The sequence below is a fragment of the Terrapene carolina genome, unplaced genomic scaffold (genome assembly GCF_002925995.2).
Source record: "Terrapene carolina triunguis isolate 2854851 unplaced genomic scaffold, T_m_triunguis-2.0 Scaffold210, whole genome shotgun sequence".
Classification (NCBI taxonomy): domain Eukaryota; kingdom Metazoa; phylum Chordata; order Testudines; family Emydidae; genus Terrapene; species Terrapene triunguis.
Window position 1 is genome coordinate 51103837 of NW_020664561.1, and position 20226 is coordinate 51124062.

The 20226-nt window shown below is 39.3% G+C and overlaps 1 protein-coding gene across 3 annotated transcripts in view; it reads left to right on the forward strand.

The window, feature by feature from the left end:
• The window catches only part of LOC113407185 (tyrosine-protein kinase JAK1-like), an 87018-nt gene that overhangs the window by 52742 nt on the left and 14050 nt on the right, over nucleotides 1-20226 (forward strand). For all 3 annotated transcript variants that reach the window (XM_026655315.1, XM_026655316.1, XM_026655317.1), the window contains 8 exons: nucleotides 1063-1186; nucleotides 8172-8394; nucleotides 10334-10497; nucleotides 11957-12299; nucleotides 14776-14964; nucleotides 15908-16065; nucleotides 16854-16977; nucleotides 18217-18406. In XM_026655315.1, coding sequence (XP_026511100.1) covers nucleotides 1063-1186; nucleotides 8172-8394; nucleotides 10334-10497; nucleotides 11957-12299; nucleotides 14776-14964; nucleotides 15908-16065; nucleotides 16854-16977; nucleotides 18217-18406 — 1515 coding nt within the window. The remainder of the gene's footprint in view (nucleotides 1-1062; nucleotides 1187-8171; nucleotides 8395-10333; nucleotides 10498-11956; nucleotides 12300-14775; nucleotides 14965-15907; nucleotides 16066-16853; nucleotides 16978-18216; nucleotides 18407-20226) is intronic.

Genomic DNA, 20226 nt, shown 5'->3' on the forward strand with positions numbered 1-20226 from the left:
AGATACTTAAATCCATTTATTATTTATGTTAATAGTTTAAAAGCTGTCAAATGCCGCTCTGTATTTATTCTAACACACACACTGTCCATTGCCAGTAACTTCTGGTGTCTAATTTCTAACCACATCTAGTTAGAGTTGCAAAATCTTCAAAGTGTGATTGAGGGAGCAAGAAGAACAGGAGTACTTGTGGCACCTTAGAGACTAACCTAAGGGAACCTTCTTCCACCTTCTTTGATGCTAGACCCATAAGAGACACCTGATTTATAGGTCCAAAAGTCCTGTTTGTTTTAATTCCTTGTTGCTGCTGTCAGCCTACCATTTTGTGAAATGCTAGATTTTCAGTAAGCCTCTGAAGCTAGTCTCTGTTGTAAATGACTTTCTTATGGTGATATACCATCAATATGCCTCCAGTGCTGCTGGATTACATGAGAGAGCAGCGAGTATCCTGCCCCACATTGTATAACTGTACAGTTGGAATAGTCAGCATTTATTTTCCTCAATATTTTTGGAATTAAGAAAACATTTATTTGAGAATGGATTCAGTAAAAACTGAGTGAGAAGCTCAGGAGTTGGCCCAAATTCAGGAAACACTTAAGCACATGCTTCAGTGTTGTCCTAAATAGAGATGCTTTCCTGAGGTACAGGGCCCTTGTGATGTACATGCTGCCAGATAGTGCTCTCTTCTTTTATTGACAAGGAAACCCAAAACAGAGAAAGTAGATGTCTTCACAGGGATGAAGTCACTGTAACCTGTTTTTGTTGTATTTTAAAGGGAAGTTGTCTTCATTAAAAACAAACAACATAGAAACAAGTCAACTGGAGTGTTTTGTTGGAAAACCCTGTGATGGATTAGTAAACTCAGATGGGACAGTGACATCACTTGCTTTCCTGCCCTTCCACTCAAGGAAAAGGGATGTTTTTGGTTTTAGCAAAACAAACCGAAGAAATAAATCACAGAATTTTGAACAGTTTTAGTAGTACACTCCCTCTCCTGGGAGCTGTTGAAAGTGCAGTTCAGCTTTCAGTTTGTGAGTTCATTAATTTATTTTTTCTTTTTAACAGCTGTATCTCCATTGTGCCACAATCTCTTTGCACTATTTGAGGAGGGTAGAAAACTCTGGTATGCACCAAACCATGCCTTCAAAATAGATGACAAGACAGCACTCCGGCTCCATTATCGCATGAGGTATGTTGGGACAACTGAAAGATGGATTATTTCAAGATTCCAGTGTGTGTGTTTTTTCAAGAATTGTGTGGCTAGTGTAACATTTAGAGCTGAACTCAGTTTAAAAAAAGCAAAAAACCTTTCACAGCAAAGTTGACAGATTAACAACAGGAAAGGCTGAAAAGGTCTCCAGAATGTGTGCATTTTCTACATAACCTTAAAACAACCCCAAACCACAAAGCTGTAAGTGACAGGACTAACTAAAAATTCACAGTGCAAACAGCTGAGCGCCATGGTCACATCGTAATATTCTGTATTTCTGTAGCACTTTCCATCTGAGGTGTTCAGAGTGCAACTATTAATGAATGTAGCTTCACAAAATATTCTTGTGAGGTAGGAAAATACTGTTGTTATTCCTGTTGTATACACTGAGAAACTGAGGCACTGAAAAGTTAAGGGCCAAATTCTGTGTCTCCCCCACACGGGCAGTGGGGGAAGGGGAAGGTTCAAAATCGTTCAGCATTGGCTTAGCTTGGCTCCCATTGGATTCCCATCAACTTTAGTGGGAGCAAAGTCATGCCAGTGCGTTTGAACACCCGCTCTCAGCTCGAAGGGGAACTGGTGCAATTCCATGGTGGGATGGGAGAGAGCACAAGGAAAATTCAGAACTCTGTGAAAGGGATCTGCACATCATCAGGTTGTACTTTATTGGTAATTCCTGAGCCACAGCACATGGGGGCTAGTGGACCTGTGACTCCATAGATACACCAACCATTCCTCTCCTCCTCAGAGGAGAGTGCATACAGCTGGAGAGCAGATTCACCATCACTTTGCAGCCTAGGGAAGGTTTTCGTCCCCTTTGGATCTGGTAGAAATTCTAGTACAGACCCCATTCATCTTTCTTCCCTGGTGTTTTCATGTTAATTGTTTCCCCTCTTGTACCCCAATACAGTTACTATTCAACATCCTGTACATTGTAAGTGAGGCCCTTCAATTTCAGTTTTTACCGACTTTTGCAGAAAAGTTCCTCGGTGTTACAAAAGTCATTATTTTGTTTTTACATATAATTTGAATTTTGGAAGCTCTGGAACTCCTCAGACCTGGCTCCTCCCTCCAGAAGAAGAGAGGGCAGCTTGGTAACCAGGTTACTGAGCCTCCAGCTGAGTCAAAAGTACTGGAATGACCCAAGCGCTGGTGTCCGTGTTGTTGTCAGTCTCATGCCTACCACATACACATAACTATTGTGCTATCATGTAAAACTGGTAATCATCCTTCAAAGCAAATTAAAGTTAGTTAATGCCTTTTCCTGTTAAAATGGGTTGAAAACAACAACAAAAAACTGTATCCAACTGCATTTCAGAACATAAGGGTTTTTTGGAAAGTTGCATAAAAACAAAAACGGGGGGGGGCAGGGAGTGATATTTCCCCAGAAAACTGCAAAGTTAATTTTTGTACTGATTTGTATCTGCTTTTAAATATTTGTAATAAACCCTGATAAATTCCTGGGAAATCTTAAAACAAAAACTGAAAATGAAGAACCTTCATTACAATCTAGAGAACAAGTTTTATCTTGAGGAATAAATTTTTCCAGAATGTTTGGGCATTCTGGCATTTTCCAAGGGCAAGGGCACTAATAGTTGGGTCCCTGTTAGCTCCACTAGGCACGTCTCTAAGAACATACTTTTATATATCAACATCCCCTCTTTAACTTGTCATTTTACTAAAATAAAAAACACAATCTTTTGGATTCATCTTGAGATTTCGGGCAAAAAATTGGATTTAATTTGTGTGCGATGTTGCATATTTCAGTACTTATCTGAATATTTGCACCTATGCTTCATAAATTGTCACATGCACATGATGGTGTACAAACCTCCGTTGTTCCAAGAAAAATCTACACACACAGGACACTTCCCCTGCATGGAGAAAAGATATCGTGCACACACTGGTAATGCAAATGCAGGCCAGGATAAGGCCCCTTTGACAGTTTGACTCTTTGAAGTTTAAGGAATTCTAATCGTGAATAAACCTGTACCACGTCACAGTTGCTTTTCTGATTGGAGAAGTGTGAGGGAAAGGGAATGTATGTTATTCAGGGAAATGATTGTCTGTAATGAACAAAAAGAACTTGGCTTTTCAGAGATTAACTTTAGTGTTATGTACCACAGTGCTTCTCAAAGTTGGGCCGCTGCTTGTTCAGGGAAGCGGACCGAGGGATGAGGGATGTGCTGGCCGCCCTTCCCGGAGCCCCCATTAGCCTGGAGCAGTGAACCGCGGCCAGTGGGAGCCGCGATCGGCCAAACCTGCGGATGCGGCAGATAAACAAACCGGCCCGGACCGCCAGGGGCTTTCCCTGCACAAGCAGCGGACTGGCTTTGAGAAGCACTGATGTACCGTATGTTTGTTAGAGAAACACAAGATTACTATAATCTGGTCTGTTCCTTTAACAGGCCTTCTTTATAAGCAGTGCTAATATCTTAATGTAAACTAATCTCAGGTTTAAACTGTTGTTATTAAATGCAGTAGATTAACACCAGATAATAATGGAATTGAGTGACTTGAATTGCTGAGAGAAGCTCTTGGAAATCTAATGGTCTCACAGAATATTAGTTGCTCTTACTTGCTTCAAGAGGTCAATCAGGTCAACCACATACCAGAAAAATCTTGATGTTTTCTCGGTACAATAGGAACTCAGGGCAATTTCCCCTGATAGTCTTCTATAATACTTCTGGTGTGCAGTTTCTTCTTTTTAAAGGAAGAGCTTAATTTATATTTATTTGTATCATATTCTAAATAACATAAGAAAATTGCAATTGTAGGAACTTTAACCACTGACTCAGTAATACTGTTTTTAACTAACCACATTGCATGAATATATTACTAATTCATAATAATAACTCCCCATATAATCAGATTATATTTGTATGTTTCTGCTTTGGTGAGTCAATGGTGACAATTCCCAGAATTACTTCTTATTTTTGTTATATATTATTAAAGTTGCCTGGTAGTTTCCATTGTAAGACCCTGTTATCAGTTGCTTGTAACTTTGCCAGACTTTAACTATTTGTGCTGAAATTTTCCATGCCAAGTGTCTACCTCAGGCTGATTTTTAATTTCAGCCAAAATTGTTCAGCCATTTCTGAGAACAAAGCTAGAGGAAAATATATTGTTTTGACCATTTTAAAAAAATTCTGGCCACATTTTCCCAGTGAAACTCTACCCAAATTATAAGCCTTTGAATAAAAATTGCAGTTTGCATATGTTCAGCGGAGTCTTCATCCACAGTAGGCATGCTTTAGCCGAGGGCTGAGCAGGATTTTCCCTACAGTTGCAGCTCTGAGCTGTTGTGGGCCATGTTGGGGCCAAGCCTGGGCACTGGAACTAAGAGCATGGAGACTGTTCTGTGCTATCTGTGACCTCCCTGCTGGGCCCAGGCAGTATGGAGGGGGAAGCTGCCTGACCTTGAATGCAGAGGGGTAAGAGCTGGACTGGATAGGGAGTAGATTGGGACAAAAAGCCTGGGAACTATGAGAGGAAACTGCGACTGTCTGGGCAAAGAGACTGAATATGAACAAGTGGGGGGCGGGAGGGGGAAGGAGGTGAGGGGAGACAAATCTGATGAGGAGCTGGGGTATGGAGATGGGCAAAGAGACTCGGACTAGGAGCCGGGGGAATACTGAGGTTGGACCAGGAGTCTGGTGAGAGGTTTGGGACTGAGAGCCAGTGGAGACTGGGAACATGGCCTGGGTGGGAGGGTTGATTAGAGGCTAGAGTGGGGGAGAGAGATCAGATGAGGAGTCAGGAGTAGGGAGTGACTGGGACTTGGATAAGAAGTCTGAGGAGAGGAGACTGGGACTGGCAAAGTAAGGAGAATAGGACTGGGACAAGGAGCCAGTGGTGGTGAAGAGACAGGACTGGACTAGCACTGGTTGGAGGGGATGGAGCAGAATGGGTCAAATTTGTGGGGATTGGGCAGAAGAGCCTGTGGATTATATGGGAAAAAATATCACACTCACCAAAAGCCCTAATTAGAATCTTTCAACGGTGGCACAGAAACCTAAACATCTAAAGCATTTGGAATGACTGAGCCATGTACTTTCATCATATTTATATATGTATCTATGGATGCACATAAGGAGTCTGAATTAAGGTTGAACAGGCATCTTTTAATTCTGGCATTTCCTGAGTTCTGAGTGCTTAACTTTGCAACTTGGATTTTTTTTAATATCATTTTTGTGTGTATAATATATATATAAATATGATGAAAGTACATGGTTCAGTCATTCCAAATGCTTTAGATGTTTAGGTTTCTGTGCCACCATTGAAAGATTCTAATTAGGGCTTTTGGTGAGTGAGATATTTTTTCCCATATAATATCAGTCAATCTTCAGAGCATGTACATAGCAGCAGCTTACACTTTAGACCTATCTCGTTTATACTTGGTTATTTTTGAAGAACCCCTTTCTTAAGTCTGCAACATAAGAAACCATAATATTTTGTAGCATCCTGGTTAAATGACACACAAGCTGATCAGAAAGAGTTAAATTATTCCAGTACGGTAATTAAATAGAACCTACTGTTTTTTTAAAATCGTACTTTCTATTATTTTATTTTCCATGAAAAGAAAGGTACAATATGTTTCAAAAATAAACTTGTTTCTAAGAACAGAGTTGGTTGGAGCTTTTTGTATTAGAGGCAAGTTAGTCCAGTTGTGGGTCCAGTTCGCAGTTTTGCAACAGGCTTCCTGTGTGATCCTGGGCAAATCACTCAGTCTCTAAAAAAAGGGGATAATAATCTTTGCAATCTAAACAGACAAAGGGTGAGAGAATGCACACTCTGCAGGGCTGGAACTAACTGTCTCTTATTCTCAATATACAGTGCCTAGCACAATGGGGCCTGATCTTGGTTAGAGCTTTTAGACACTACTGAAATACAAAAGTCATTTTATATGTAAAGGGCCAAATTCTGACCTCTGTTAGAATATCAATACAGGAATCACCAAAAAAAAGTAATGGGGTTAACCGCAGTGTTTTTTTTATAAAAGTATAGAAAACAGAGTAATTGCCTGCTATTAAGGGATAAGAAAACTATCTCATGAGCCTTGTGTTTAGAATGTAAAAGTTCCAAACTGAGTTTTTTATATTCATTATAGGAGTTCCCATGCATTACCATTTCCTGCGCACCATACACAGGCTTTTTTCAGGAGTTCATTAGATGGTCGGGGATGGGGAGAGAGGGGGAGAAGAAGAGTCAAACACACAATATAGAATGTCTCATCTCTATATCAAGTTGTCCTTAAATTTGACCAATACTTTATTTGCTTCCTTTTAAGTTATTGGAGTATGATGCAGATAATTAAACCATCCTTAATAGAAACACCCATTGAAATGTCAAAGGTCATTATTTTCATTAATCACTAAGGGCCTGATCCTGCTTTGAGCTTCACATATACAGAGATCTGAGCAGAGCTCATTGCAGAATTGGGACCTAATTTCCCCCAATGCCCACATTCTACTTTTTTTTTTGCGCTCGAAGGCACTTTGCACATTTTGAACATTGTAAGTTAATAATCCATAATAGGGTAAAGTAATTCCCTTTTGAGTATTTTTGTGAAAAGTTTGTAGTTTTGTTCAACTGCCTGATTTACGGAGAATGTGCACTAGCTTTTTCCACCAAAGAAACCCTTAACTTTATTTTAATGTAGCTTTATGCATGTGACCTTCTCTTCGGTACGTGCAGTAGCTATTGTAGTTTTCCATGTTCACTTGACCTTTAAGTACATTAAGATATCTAATCTTACCTCATTTCAACCACAAAATAGCATTCTAAGGTTACTTATCATGCAGGTTTAGACAGACAAAACTGTTTAAGATTCTAAAGGTTGTCAAAGGTTTGCAGAAGTCTGTGTAACAAACAAGATGGCATTCAGTGTAAGTACTGACTTTCACCCCATTAGAAATTGTCATTTCAGATCTCTGTTAACGTGAGTCATTAGTGAACAATGTTGAAGTAACAGTTGAATAAGGACTGGATCCGTACATGTTCAACGTTTAACATTCTTACAGAGCACTCTGAAAACTTTGCAATTGATGAAGTTTGTTATGTTCTTTTAAGTGTAAATATTTAATGAGCAAAGTAAGAATTATGGCAAAGGATGTGTTAATCCAGACTTGGTTTAACTAAATTTTACTTAACTGAAAAAGTAAATATGGATTTTTAAAAGGATTTCACCTTGCATCATTTAAACTGAGATGGTTTTAAAGGAGCTTAATGTTGGAGTAGGGTAGGGAGGGAAGCATTAAGGCACCCAGCTCTCATTCCGTTTCAGTGGGATTTGAATTCCTCACTCTCTTTGGCCTCTTTGAAAATCCCACCCTCAGGGTATCATTAGTAACATTCCAGCAGGCTAAGAAGTTTGTTTCAAATATATTTTGTAATTTGATTGCATCCCTTTAAAACTGAATTGTTCAGATTAGTCTCGCCCTTTCAATTCTAGCCTGATTTTTAGTAGCCATATTTTCATGAATGCCAAGAGTTGGAGCTTTAATGGTTGGAACCACCAGAAATGAGAGATTCCAAGATATCGTGTGATAAACAACACTGGTCCTAGTTCAAGCAAATCTTGAGATAGTGGCAGCTAAAAGCATTTTAAAATTGGTGTGTGTTTTATATGGTGGGCTGCACAGGGAAGAAACAGGATGGTGACCCAGGCTATTGTGATTTTAATGGCCAGTATTACCTACCAAAGCATAACATGAATGCTATATGCTGTTTGAAAGCTGAAACTATCAGAGCTTAATAATATCTTTTTTCACTGGTCCCTTAGACGGGAATGCTGTTTTGGCACGGGTCCAGTATTTTGGGCCAGTGTAATATTTTATTTGAGATTAGAAAGATTAAGGATGTTGACTTATTACTAAACATTTATTTTAAACAGTTCAAAAATAGGTATCCAAAATACACTGAGGCTCTCCTCAGTTTTTAAAGTTCATCACTCTTTCTCAAGGTATTATTTTATGAACTGGCATGGGACAAGTGAAAATGAGCCATCAGTCTGGAGGCATTCTCCAAAGAAACCAAAGAATTCCTATGAGAAGAAATTACTGCCAGATGGAACTCCTATCCTTGACACATCTCCAAAGAAACAAAAGAATTCCTATGAGAAGAAACTAGTGCCAGACGGAACCCCTATCCTTGATGCAAATTCGCTAGAATATCTCTTTGCACAGGTAAGACATTGTATAAAAAAGCCTTAAGCATTTTTCCTGTGGTTGAAATGGTTATATGCTTTATATATGCTTGCATAAAACTATCCCTTTCTCAGGTTTTAAGGAACAATCTTCCCAAAGAAATTAAAGGTAGAGATCCACCTCATTTATCAGTGTTTGATTATATCTTATGGTATATTTTCTGGTGTTTTATCCAGTCTGGTTTTAAAATGTCCAAAAACATGGAGCTTCCACTTTTCTCTTGGAAAGCTATTCCTCAGTCTAAAAGTGCAACCTCTGCTAGCCAACAGATAACATCAGGGTAATTTGGAACAGCCTGCATATCTATATAGAATATAGAAGTATACTTCTAAAAAAAATTGTATGGAGTTAAAACTTTGGCTGAGTCCTGATAACAAAAGCACTCAATTACCAGCTGGCTTTCTTTATTTGTAGTTCCCTTTTCCCTATCTGCTGTCTCTGTTTTGTGTATTTATTTTTAAAAAGAGAGTAAGCACTTTGAGGCAGGGATTCTGTCTTCTTACAATACCGAATACATTGCTGCCAGAAAACAAAAGATAATGTTGATAGAAGAAATTAACTATACAAAGGAAACAGGGAAATAGACCATTCATAGAGACTGAATTGGTGGAGTGCTGTGAAATGCACAAAGTAAACAAACCGGAAAAAAATAAGGAATGTTTTGTTGCTAACATCTTTATAGTACTCTTAGGTGTTAATTGTAACTATAGTGGCTACAAAATTTTCAGACAGAAGTGTGACTTTCAAAGCTGACTGTCCCTTTTTAGAAGCAAGATAAGTCTGAAGAGAGCTGTTAGGGTGATAGTGTGTTGCTTAGTTGTGAAACCACAATAAAGAAAATATAACGTAAACGACAGCCGAATGAACATTTGAGAAATCACTTTTGAAGGAAACAAGAGAACTGCATAGAATATATGGAGCAGAGATTTTTTTAAGAGGCATCACCCCACAATGTTTTATTCATTAAATGATCATACATATGTCACAGTGTATCATAGTCTATGTAACTATTGCTTGAAAACTTTTATAATCCTTTTTTTTAAAATAGCTCTTTATTTGGTCACTGGGGGAAAAAAAGGATGTGCATTAAACTATAGGATAGGTTGTCACCCTAGCGAACATTATCAGACAGTGTTAGAGTGTTGACAAAATTGTACTTTTGGGGACTACCATTTTTTAAAGAAGAAGTGGAGTATAAAAATCCCAACTCCAGTATAAGTCAGAAAAAATATCACTGCCCTGAAGAGTTTACAATCTGATCTTTAAGATGTGATTCAAGGAGTAACAAACAGAGGGATGGGGTGAGAAAGGACAAAGTTAATGAAATAAGATCATGGCTATTCTGCACTGGACAGTAAATATCTTCAGGGTGCCACAAAAGTTTATTTTCTTCAGTTATTTTTTTAGGCAACACTGAGGAGTGGGGGTCTTTGGAAGGATTTGAGTGGGATGTGTGCACCAGTGTACGCCCCAGTCTTGCAATGAGATGCTCAAGGGATCCCCTGTGACCACAATGAGTCTCATTGAAGTCACTGGGGCTCTGCAGGTACACAGGTGTTCCTGCACGTCACGGTGGAGGACTGGGGCTTTAGTGACCATCTAAGTATGATCTCTTTCTGTGCTACAGAAACTGCCATTGAAAAAAAAAAAAAAACCTTTTTTGTCAGGCACCATTGTTGCTGCTTATTCTCAAGAAGAAGATTTTAAAAGACAAGATTTGTAGTGTGAGGGTGGCCTGGATGCATCTTTATTTGTTCCATTTTATATGTCTATGTCCAGGAGAAGGCAGCACTTGCTGTTCTGGAAGGCTCTGCTGCTGCTTGTGTAGGTCTATGATTTTGTTGACCTTGTTGGTATACAGAAGATAGACTATTGCAAACATTTTTAAAGCAACTTGTTCTCTTTGCTTCCCATTAAGGGACAATATGATTTGGTGAAGTGCCTGGCACCAGTTCGAGACCCTAAAAATGATCAGGAGGTACATGAAATTGAAAATGAATGTCTGGGAATGGCTGTCCTTGCAATCTCTCACTATGCCATCAAAAAAAACATGAAGCTGCCAGAACTTCCCAAGGATATCAGGTTAGTCAGGATAACTCTATACTCAGTACTGTGTATGCTACTGCCCTCTTCTGGATAGACTATTAGACCTACGGAAATGTGTATGGACACCTTGCCCTCTAGTGGCTGATCCGACAGAGGATATAAGCCGGTGGTGGGCAACCTGCGACCCGCAGGCTGCTCGCGGCCAATCAGGGTAATCTGCTGGCGGGCCGCCAAACAGTTTGTTTACATTTGCATGGCTGCCCGCAGCTCCCAGTGGCCACGGTTCCTGGCCAATGGGAGCTGTGGGAAGCGGTGCAGGCCGCAGGGACTTGCTGGCCGCTGCTTCCCGCAGCTCCCATTTGCCGGGAACAGTGAACCGCCACCACTGGAAGCTGCAGGCGGCCGTGAAAATGTAAACGGTTTGGCGGCCTGCCAGTGGATTACCCTGATGGGCCACGTGCAGCCCGCGGGCCGCAGGTTGCCCACCACTGATATAAGCCCTGATGTTACTACAGCTAAAAGCAATTCTCTTTTAGCCCTTGTGGTAAGGATATGTAATTAGAAGATGCCCTTGAGTTCTGTTACCTGCTGGCTACAGTGAATTTTATGAAGCCACAGTATAAGTGACAACCATGAAGTCTTGAGTATTGATAGAATCCATGTAACTTCAACGTGTCAGTTTGTTATAGCAATAGATGACTCAGAATTAGCAACTTTATTAACTAGTAGGCTGCCAACGGTAAATTGAACACAATAGCCTTTAAATCTATTTTAGTAATGTTTTAGTTTCATGTAGTGTAGTCAAATTTGCCTCTCTCGCCACTTCATTTTAGTAAATGGTATATTGTGATTTTAATTTCAGTTTGCAATATAATTAAATATATTTACTTGATTATAATTACAACTCTGTTTATGTAGGTGGTTATAATGTTAGTTTATTGCCCAAGTAAATGTCAAATTTCTCAAAGGCTATATCAAAGGTTAAGGTCAAAATTCTCAAAAGTAAGTCCATATTTAGGCACCTAAATATGTGGCTTGAGTGGCAGAGGCGGTGAGTACCCACCGTTTCTATTGATTTAATTTGGTAACTTTGGGCACCAAGTTCAGAATTTTTTTGCCTAAAGTAGTGAAAAAAATAACTGCAGCTTAAATACTTTGTTACTATGTATTTTAATTAACTGTTCCTTAAATGCTTTGTTACTATGTATCTTAATGAGATAACACTGATTTGAGACAACCCCCTGCATTTATCTGAGGTTTTCAAATGTTTACTTACTGTCTGTATCTGTGTCAGGTAAAAAACGGGGCAATTATATCACGTGTTATGAAACTGCTTCTCGGCGCTCTCTGAGCTGAGGGGTGAAAACATTATTTACATGTACTATGAAACTCTGCATGTGTTTTCAGTAAGTTACTTTTACAGTAAACCAACTGCAGTTTTATAACAGAAAATTGAGGTAGCAATATTAATATTCCAATGTTTTTTTTTTTCTAGTTACAAACGTTATATTCCTGAAACTTTGAACAAGACCATCAGACAAAGGAATATCTTAACCAGAATTCGGATAAACAATGTTTTCAAGGATTTCCTTAAGGAGTTTAACAATAAAACCATTTGCGATAGCAGTGTCTCTCCACATGATCTGAAGGTTAAATACTTATCAACAATGGAGACTTTAACTAAGCATTATGGAGCAGAAATTTTTGAGACTTCATCATTGCGTATTTTAACAGAGAATGAAAAACATGGATTTAATTTTGGAGACAATGGGATCATCCCACAGTATGAAGTGATGGTGACGGGAAATAATGGAATACAGTGGAGGCGCAAACCAAATGTGAGTGTCCATTCACAGACAAAAAGACTGAGGTTATTTGTGGGGGAGGGGAAAGCCTGCAAAAAACGTGAATCTATTTTGGAAAATTAGTTAATTGAGAAGTTTCAACTTCAGACTCTTTGGTTTGTTTAGTAGCGTTCTTGTCATTCTTTTTAGATGGTTAGCAGAACTCAGTAGTCCTTTGCAAGTGGGAAACATACTAGCTTTTGCCTCTAGAAAAGCTTCATTGTAACCTTGTTTAGATCGTAAGTGAAATAAGTGCAGCGGTCACAAAAACGTTTCTCTGTATTGTAAAACCTCCTTGTGGTTTGATCAATTCGTAGTTTTTGGACAAGATGAGATTACTAATTTGGAAAGGAAGGGCGTGGTAGGTTGGTGACGGAATTGCATTAGGAAACTGGCAGAAAGCCTGCCTTTGGTCAGCACTAGTTCTTTGTTTTTGTGAGTGCTAGAAGTCACAATGAAAATTAATACCTGTACCAAATCAGCCAAACCCAGATATTGCTCTGTAGAATTTCAAAAGCGGGATTTGTGGTAATATTCTGTACCCATCCAAGCGATGAAAGGTAGGGGTGTGGGTGTGTGGGCAAATGAATCAAACAGTAAATTGTGTTTCTGAAGTCAGCTGTATTTAAAATGCTGCTCTCAATATCAACATTCATAAATAAGGCCACCTTCCATAACTACATGTATACTGTGTCCCCACACAGATTTACAGTTATGCCCAAAAGGGGGCCACTGGAGGATAAAGGACTATGTCAAATTGCCTTGTAGGTTTGCATTTTGGACCCTGTCCTCTGGGTTTGGAAAGTGCTTGGTACATTCTGGGAACTACAACCTCAATAATAATAAATGAAAAAGTTTTATATATATAACTAAGTGGGAAGATGCATGTGCAGGAGTGCAGAGGATAGGGAATATGCTCCTTTGTCTTGGCAAGTTAACCATGAAAAACCTTTATCTAATTACTAGTTAGAGATCCTCCTTGTGGCATAATAAATATGGTGGGTTAGTAATGACCTCTCAAAAGATTGTTTTATAGTGTTATTTGTATGTGTGTACACTACACACAGAATTCCAATAGATATCAATGGAGAGTTCATGCATCGAGAGGAGAATGTGGCTAGTGAGTTTTGAACTGAGTTTTTGTAATACTTGTTAATTACTTTGCAGACATTAACTAACCTTTATTACCCTTAAGTACTATGTAGATAGTATTATTTACTTTTTTACTGATGGAGAAAGAGACAGGTTAACTGACATGCCAAAGGTTGCACAATGAATTGTTGGCAAAACCAGGCTTGGAATTTGTGACACTTCTCCCGGCGCCCAGAGCTGTGAATCACCTTGTTACCACATGCTTCCAGAGCAAGGGAATCTGGCTGGATATTTAAGTCCCTAACAGAACCAGCCTGTCAGCCACTGAAGTACTCTCCTCTGGGCTACACAGCACTGTCTTTGCCTTGCAGGTTGACAACAGAAGGACCCCAGCCCCTGAGTCCTTTCAAAGTGTCCCCCTGTAGTATCCAGCCCCTAGTCACTGGATACCCACAGAAATCCCAGATCCCCTGTTCTCAAAGGAACAGTGTACCTCCGTTTATCAGTTTTTTCTTTGACGAATGCCCTTGTATTATACACAGCACGTGAGTGCCATTATAAAACAAAAGGAAGTTTATTTAAGAAAGAATAGAGATTCAAATAAAAAACAATGTAAGAGATGGGAACGAATGATTAGCCTCATCACCATGTTATGATTTTGTTTTATATGTAAACTAACAGGTTTAACCTCCTGTCTAAAGAAGCATCTCTCACCCAAAGTTCTCGCCAGCATTTTCAATCAAGCTGCTTACTTCCTCCTGTTACTTTTCTCTCTGAAGCTCACACAGGCCTATATTAGCATTCGGTTCAGATGTGTGAGAGGAGACCATTGTGAACTATACAATACTGAATTTACATGTAAACAGCCAGCTAGACAAACATTTCTTGTCTGACAGAAAATCTGTTTTTCACCTTTGCTGATGGCCAGTCCCTTGAGACAGACCTTAAGAACATAATTTCCAGCGTAAATACATAACTCCTTGCATAGCATCTTTACATACATTTCACAGTGATGTTGATGCCCAGAGTGTCACAAGCTTTTATTAGAGTCCTCATATGATACTCTTTGGTGAACTCTGATGTGAATACCAGACTTGGGATTCCTGTACCCTTATGTGCTCCATACACCCTCTTCCAGTTGGAATCAAGAGGTTCCTCAGGCACAGAATGTATGAATTATTTGCTCTCAATCCTGTTTCTCTAAATAGTCTTTTAGAGAATGAATGTCTTTATAAAATACACATTAAAGACATGAGTGACTGGTTAATTCTGAGGGCAATGGTTTGAAAAATCCACCCAAGATTAATTTTAGCATGAAAATGTATCTTCAATGCTTAAAAAATATTTATCTGGTACTTTCATTCCAAAATGTTTGCAGGTTGTACAGCCTGAGAGAGAGAAACATAATAAACTAAAGAGGAAAAAATCAGACAGCAAAAACAAGAAGGATGAAGAAAAAAACAAAATCCGAGAGGAATGGAACAATTTTTCATATTTTCCTGAAATCACACTCCTTGTCATAAAGGAGTCCACGATCAATATTAACAAGCAGAACCACGAAAAGATGGTAAGGGCTTAGGTGCGGTAAGCTCTTTTCCAGCAGAAGGATGAGCTAATGAGACAGTATTGCTGGACAAAAGTGGTGCCATTAATACCATCACTCCTGTTGTTTATCTAATGGGTACCAAATATTGTAATGTCAACAATTTTTTTTTTTTTTTAAACAAAGTGCTCTGTTTTGAAGAACAAATTGATAAACATCTTTCTTCCCCAAAGCTATGCAGCTGTGTACGTGTCACTATCCATACCACCACACTTGTTGTTATCCCCACCCAAGCCCCCCCAATATGTGGTAAACAACCCCACCACACTTCATAGTTAGTGGTCTGTGACCTCCCTGGATGCACCTTGGCAAGAGAAAAGCAGTGTGGAGGAAGAAGAGAAACAGCAATGAGCATGGAGGGAGAGGAGACCAAGAGAAAGATCAGGTGGGGAAGAGGCAGGAGAAGAGCATCAGCGAACATAGGAATAATGGGATTCCTCAAAGAGAGTACCCTGGCGTTTTCCTCCTGCTGAGGATTGTTTTGGATGCCAGAATTTAGAAATGAACAATCAAAACACGTGTGGCTCCAAATCCAGAGTGGGCCTCCTGCATGCTCCGGAGAAGTCCTTTTGAATCAGAGGGACCCACATGGGTGCCAGACTCTGCACTCATGGCTCTCACTGGAGGGTTAGGGTGTGTGTGTAGCCCACCATTCAGTGAAACCATATGCTCACCCATGCTAACTTGTCAAAAAGATATCTGGGGATATATAATGGTCACTGTTGCCCTCCTAAATATTTCCTTGTGCCGTAGGTACTTGGATAACATTTTGCCCTCCCCTTTGAAAAATCCTGGGGAAAACAGTAGCATACATCAATTCCCAGATTCTAACCCTCTCCTTCCCTCCTTTATTAATTTTTTAACTGAACTGCAATAATTCTTGACTAAAATATCTTCTTTATTCTAGGAATTAAAACTTTCTTCACACGAAGAGGCCTTGTCATTTGCATCTTTAGTAGATGGATACTTCAGACTTACTGCAGACGCCCACCTCTATCTCTGCACTGATGTAGCTCCGCCTTTGATGGTGCACAACATAAAAAACGGCTGCCATGGGCCCATTTGGTTAGTTTAAATGCTTTTGGCTTGATTTTTTTAAAGACATTTATCCCCCTCCTAAAGCCATAGCACTACCCTGAACTAACTGAGGAAATTTAGGAGGGTTCTTGACTAGCGGGGATTTGCTAGCAAAGGATTGTAGGGTGACTTAATTGATGATGATCAAGACTGCTGGAAACCAGCATTTATTTTTACAGTTCCAAACTGTTTCCCAGATATTTGCATGTTCAGTTCGAGACAATCTGTTAAAATGTTGCTAAGATGGGAGAGAAGGAGAACAGCATCTGGTGTAAGTCATTTGAAACTCTAGGGTAGGATTTTCAGAAGCACTTACTGCTGGCCTAATTCTTCTGTTATTGAAGTGAACAATAAAATGGCAATACTCCCAGCAACTTCAAGTGGAGCAGAGTAACTGCTGAGCGCTTATAATAATCACACTCTATCTTCTGTATCGTGCTATTCTACATTTCACTTGTAATAGGCTACAATTACATATAAAAACATAATGGCAACTGTTTCTGCAGAGAGGCATAGTTCTTCAAAATTTGAAGATGCAACAAACAGAAAACAAAGCTATTGCATGCATACAGTTCTGGAAGCTTGTTAACAAATTAAGGTGTGTATACACGCACACAGTATAAAGTATGTTTTAATAGTGTAAGTGCTAGTATAGTGCAGTTGCTCATTCTTGTTCTAAAGACAGTGTAGCTTTCAAGAGGACATTTGATTAAAATAGCTTTGGAATGTAACTGCTCATTTGCCCATTATACTCATTCTTGTATTAACTGTTTCAGCACAGAGTATGCCATCAACAAATTGAGACAAGAAGGGAATGAGGAGGGGATGTATGTGCTGAGGTGGAGCTGTACAGACTTTAATCACATCCTCATGACAGTGACGTGTTCTGAAATCTCACAGGTATGTTGGGACACATCACTAAATGAAGTTACCAGCATCACATACGATGTTGGAGTCAAGTAAAGGCTATAAACTCCTCATGATCCATATACATGTAATTTAGTAGCTTAGTGCATGTGATCCTGTCTGACTAACAAGTGACCCCAATAGCCACAACAGCCTACTTACTCACAGGGTAAATCTCCATGAGTACCTGTGGTATCTCTGTCATACTGGTTCAATTTATGCAGAATTCCCACTGGAACTCCATGCGGGAGGGTGTTTGAGTGTCAGAGCCAAAATGATGCTTTTGTTGGATTAAATATATGTTCAAAGATCTGCAGAAGGAAGAGTGACTGTCAGAGTTCCTCACTGTATTCAAAATGTTTCTTTACGTGGTTTTCTGGACAACTGATAGAGACATTAGATGAGGGTAGTTTGCCTGGATATGAGGTGTTGGACAAGGCATCACAGAGGAAGTTAACAACATACAGTATTTTGGAAAAAGTGACAGAATGATAAACAGGATAGAAAATTGGTTGTAGACAAATGTTGGGAAGTCAGGCAGTCACTTATTAAGTGGGCCCTTCAAGGGTCATTGTTGGGCTCATTTCTTTAACATTTATGAATTATCTGGAGAGAGAAACAGAACTTGGAAGATAGAGTTTGGCCCCAAGCTATGCGTGTACAACTCCCACTGACTTCAGTGGTAGTTGTGTGGATGGATCTGAAAGCAGAATTGGTCCATAGTTGTTAAAATTAACAAAGATAAGGGGGTAGAATTTCAAAGCCACAGGTGGTAGGTACCTACATTTGAAAATGTACTCCAAGGATATGGATTGCAGCTGGAGAACTTATTCAGATTTGAGATCTAAAAGGGCTTTTTCACTCAGCATCTGGAACAGTCTATCCTTCATTGTAGTAAGTTGAACCATCATTTATGGATTTAGAGTTTTTAGGAAAGATTTATATTTTGAGACATAAGTCCAAATTCTGCAACCCTTAATTGACACTATTAGGAATTTTACTCCATTAAGGACTGGGGAAATTGGCCCCATTATATTTTTAGTATATGCCACTTTAAAAGCAGGGACTTTAAGTTGGCATGGGTAGATTTATGGTGCTAAATTGGTCCCTGGTTTAATTTCCCTGGCTTCTTTGGACTCTCATCAGGGATGAATTTGGCCCCAGATGTGCTTGTCAGCCATGTCCTATTATTTCATTTTTCTGATTAACATTTTGCTTTTTTTCCTAAAATAGCAAAAGTTAAATGAGTCAATCCAATACAAGAATTTCCAGATCGAGGTGACAAAAGACGGTTGCTTCCTTCATGGCTCAAATAAGTTTTTCCCATCTTTAAAAGAACTGATGGATCACTTGAAGGGACAGACCCTTAGAACGGACAACATAAGCTTTACACTGAAGAGATGCTGCCAGCCAAAACCAAAAGGTAGCGATTCTGTCTTCAGACTTTGTTCTTGAGAAGCTGAAGGCATTTCTGACCACAGAGGGACTTTGCATTTTGTTCTGTGTTTTTAATTATTTTTTGACAGATTTAAAAATTTAAAAAAAAAGTGTCCTTGTTTCAGGGGAGAAAAGCCCTTTTTAATAAAAAAGACTATGTACTTCATAGTACTGCAAGTATGATGAACAAATTATTTTTTGAGAAGTGTGTGATCTCAGCACAGGATGCTTAAGGGCTGTTGCTAATTGCTCGCATAATTTTTGCACAGTTTTAAAAGTAAGTAACACATTGCCTTCAGCATGTAAATACTTAGCCCTGTAGTATCAACAGTAGATGACTATTTTATTATAGCTCTGAAAGGTTTAAAAAAAAAAAATCTCACAACTGACTCATAATGAGTCTTGTTTAAATACCTCTTAATATTGTAAAACATAAGCAGTAATCATTTAGGGGCTTCCCCCACCCCCACAAAAGCAAGGGTGCTGCCATCCACTGTGTTCTTTGTTCTATCAAAGAAAGCGTGCAGGGCAGAATGTCATGTTACGACCTTTTGTTTAAATATCACTTGTTCTTGAGATCAAGTGTTAATAATAATAATAATTAAAAGAGAAAGGGGTTGATCCTGAAGCCATTACTCGGGTAGAACACACTTTGAAGTCTTTGGGAATTTTGTCTGAGCAAGGACTTCAGACTTTGTTTTAAAATTGGTTATGGGAGTAGACCAGAGCTTTGTGCAATGTTGTTGTGAATTTCATTAAAGTCACTTTATTAAAAGTGTACAAATTTCTTGTAGCTGAACTTTATGAAAGAGGAAGGACGTGGTGTGGTCCTGTTGATCAGATAATGGTTTCCTGTTAGAATAAGGGGAATAACAGATAAAGTAGCTACCTTTTTAGTTTGTGAAAAGTTTAGAGAAGTATAATTTGTACATATGAAAGGCATGTTGCACTGCTTATGTAACAACATTGACAGTGCTTCAGAAACTAAAGTAACAATAATAATTGTCTGGAGCACTGAGAGATTAAAGCAATTACATTTTAAACAGCCTAAATTCATGAGATACTTTTTGCAGTTGTAGTAATAATATTATTATAGGAGGGTAAACTTGTATCTCCTGTTTACCCAAGACTCCCACTGACTTCATCAGAGTTGCATCTGTTTATGTGAGTGTAAATTTGTCTTTTGACCGTGATGGGAACTCTTGTTGCCAATGAGGCAAGATCCCGAAGGTTCACTGTTCTGTCTCTCCCCTTCCTGTTTGCCTTTTTAAAAATAATAATAAAATAAACCCACATGTTTGTAAAGAAATTTTGGTGTGAAATGAAAAGCATTTTTCAGTCTTAGGTCTGTATAACCTTCCTAAAGTATTGTAAGAATGCAGAGTCATAATCTGACCTCGAGAGACATGTTCTACTCCCTGTAATGGCAATGAGAAAGGGGACACATGCATCTGAAGCCCCTATGGTGTTTTGTACTTGTGTACCTTTAACTAACTGCTGCTGTAGAGTGCAAGAAGACCAAATATGTACGTACATCAGATTGTAGATTTTCTCTGTACGGATACACAAGGGAGGGTGAGTGCGCACTGAGCCTTTATTCTGAGGCCCCACCCACTTCCAAGGCGAAGTGACAGTTTTTGCACTCTGGGCACTGGGACTGCTAGCACTCCCTGAAGTGCAAGCCATTCTGATTGGAGAGGAGAAGGGCTTTCTCACCATCTCCATACAGGCCAGCTGAACTGGCTGCCCTCAGAATGGAGTGCAGGTTATACCCACTTGATGGGTTGCCCAGAGGGCATGCAGGGA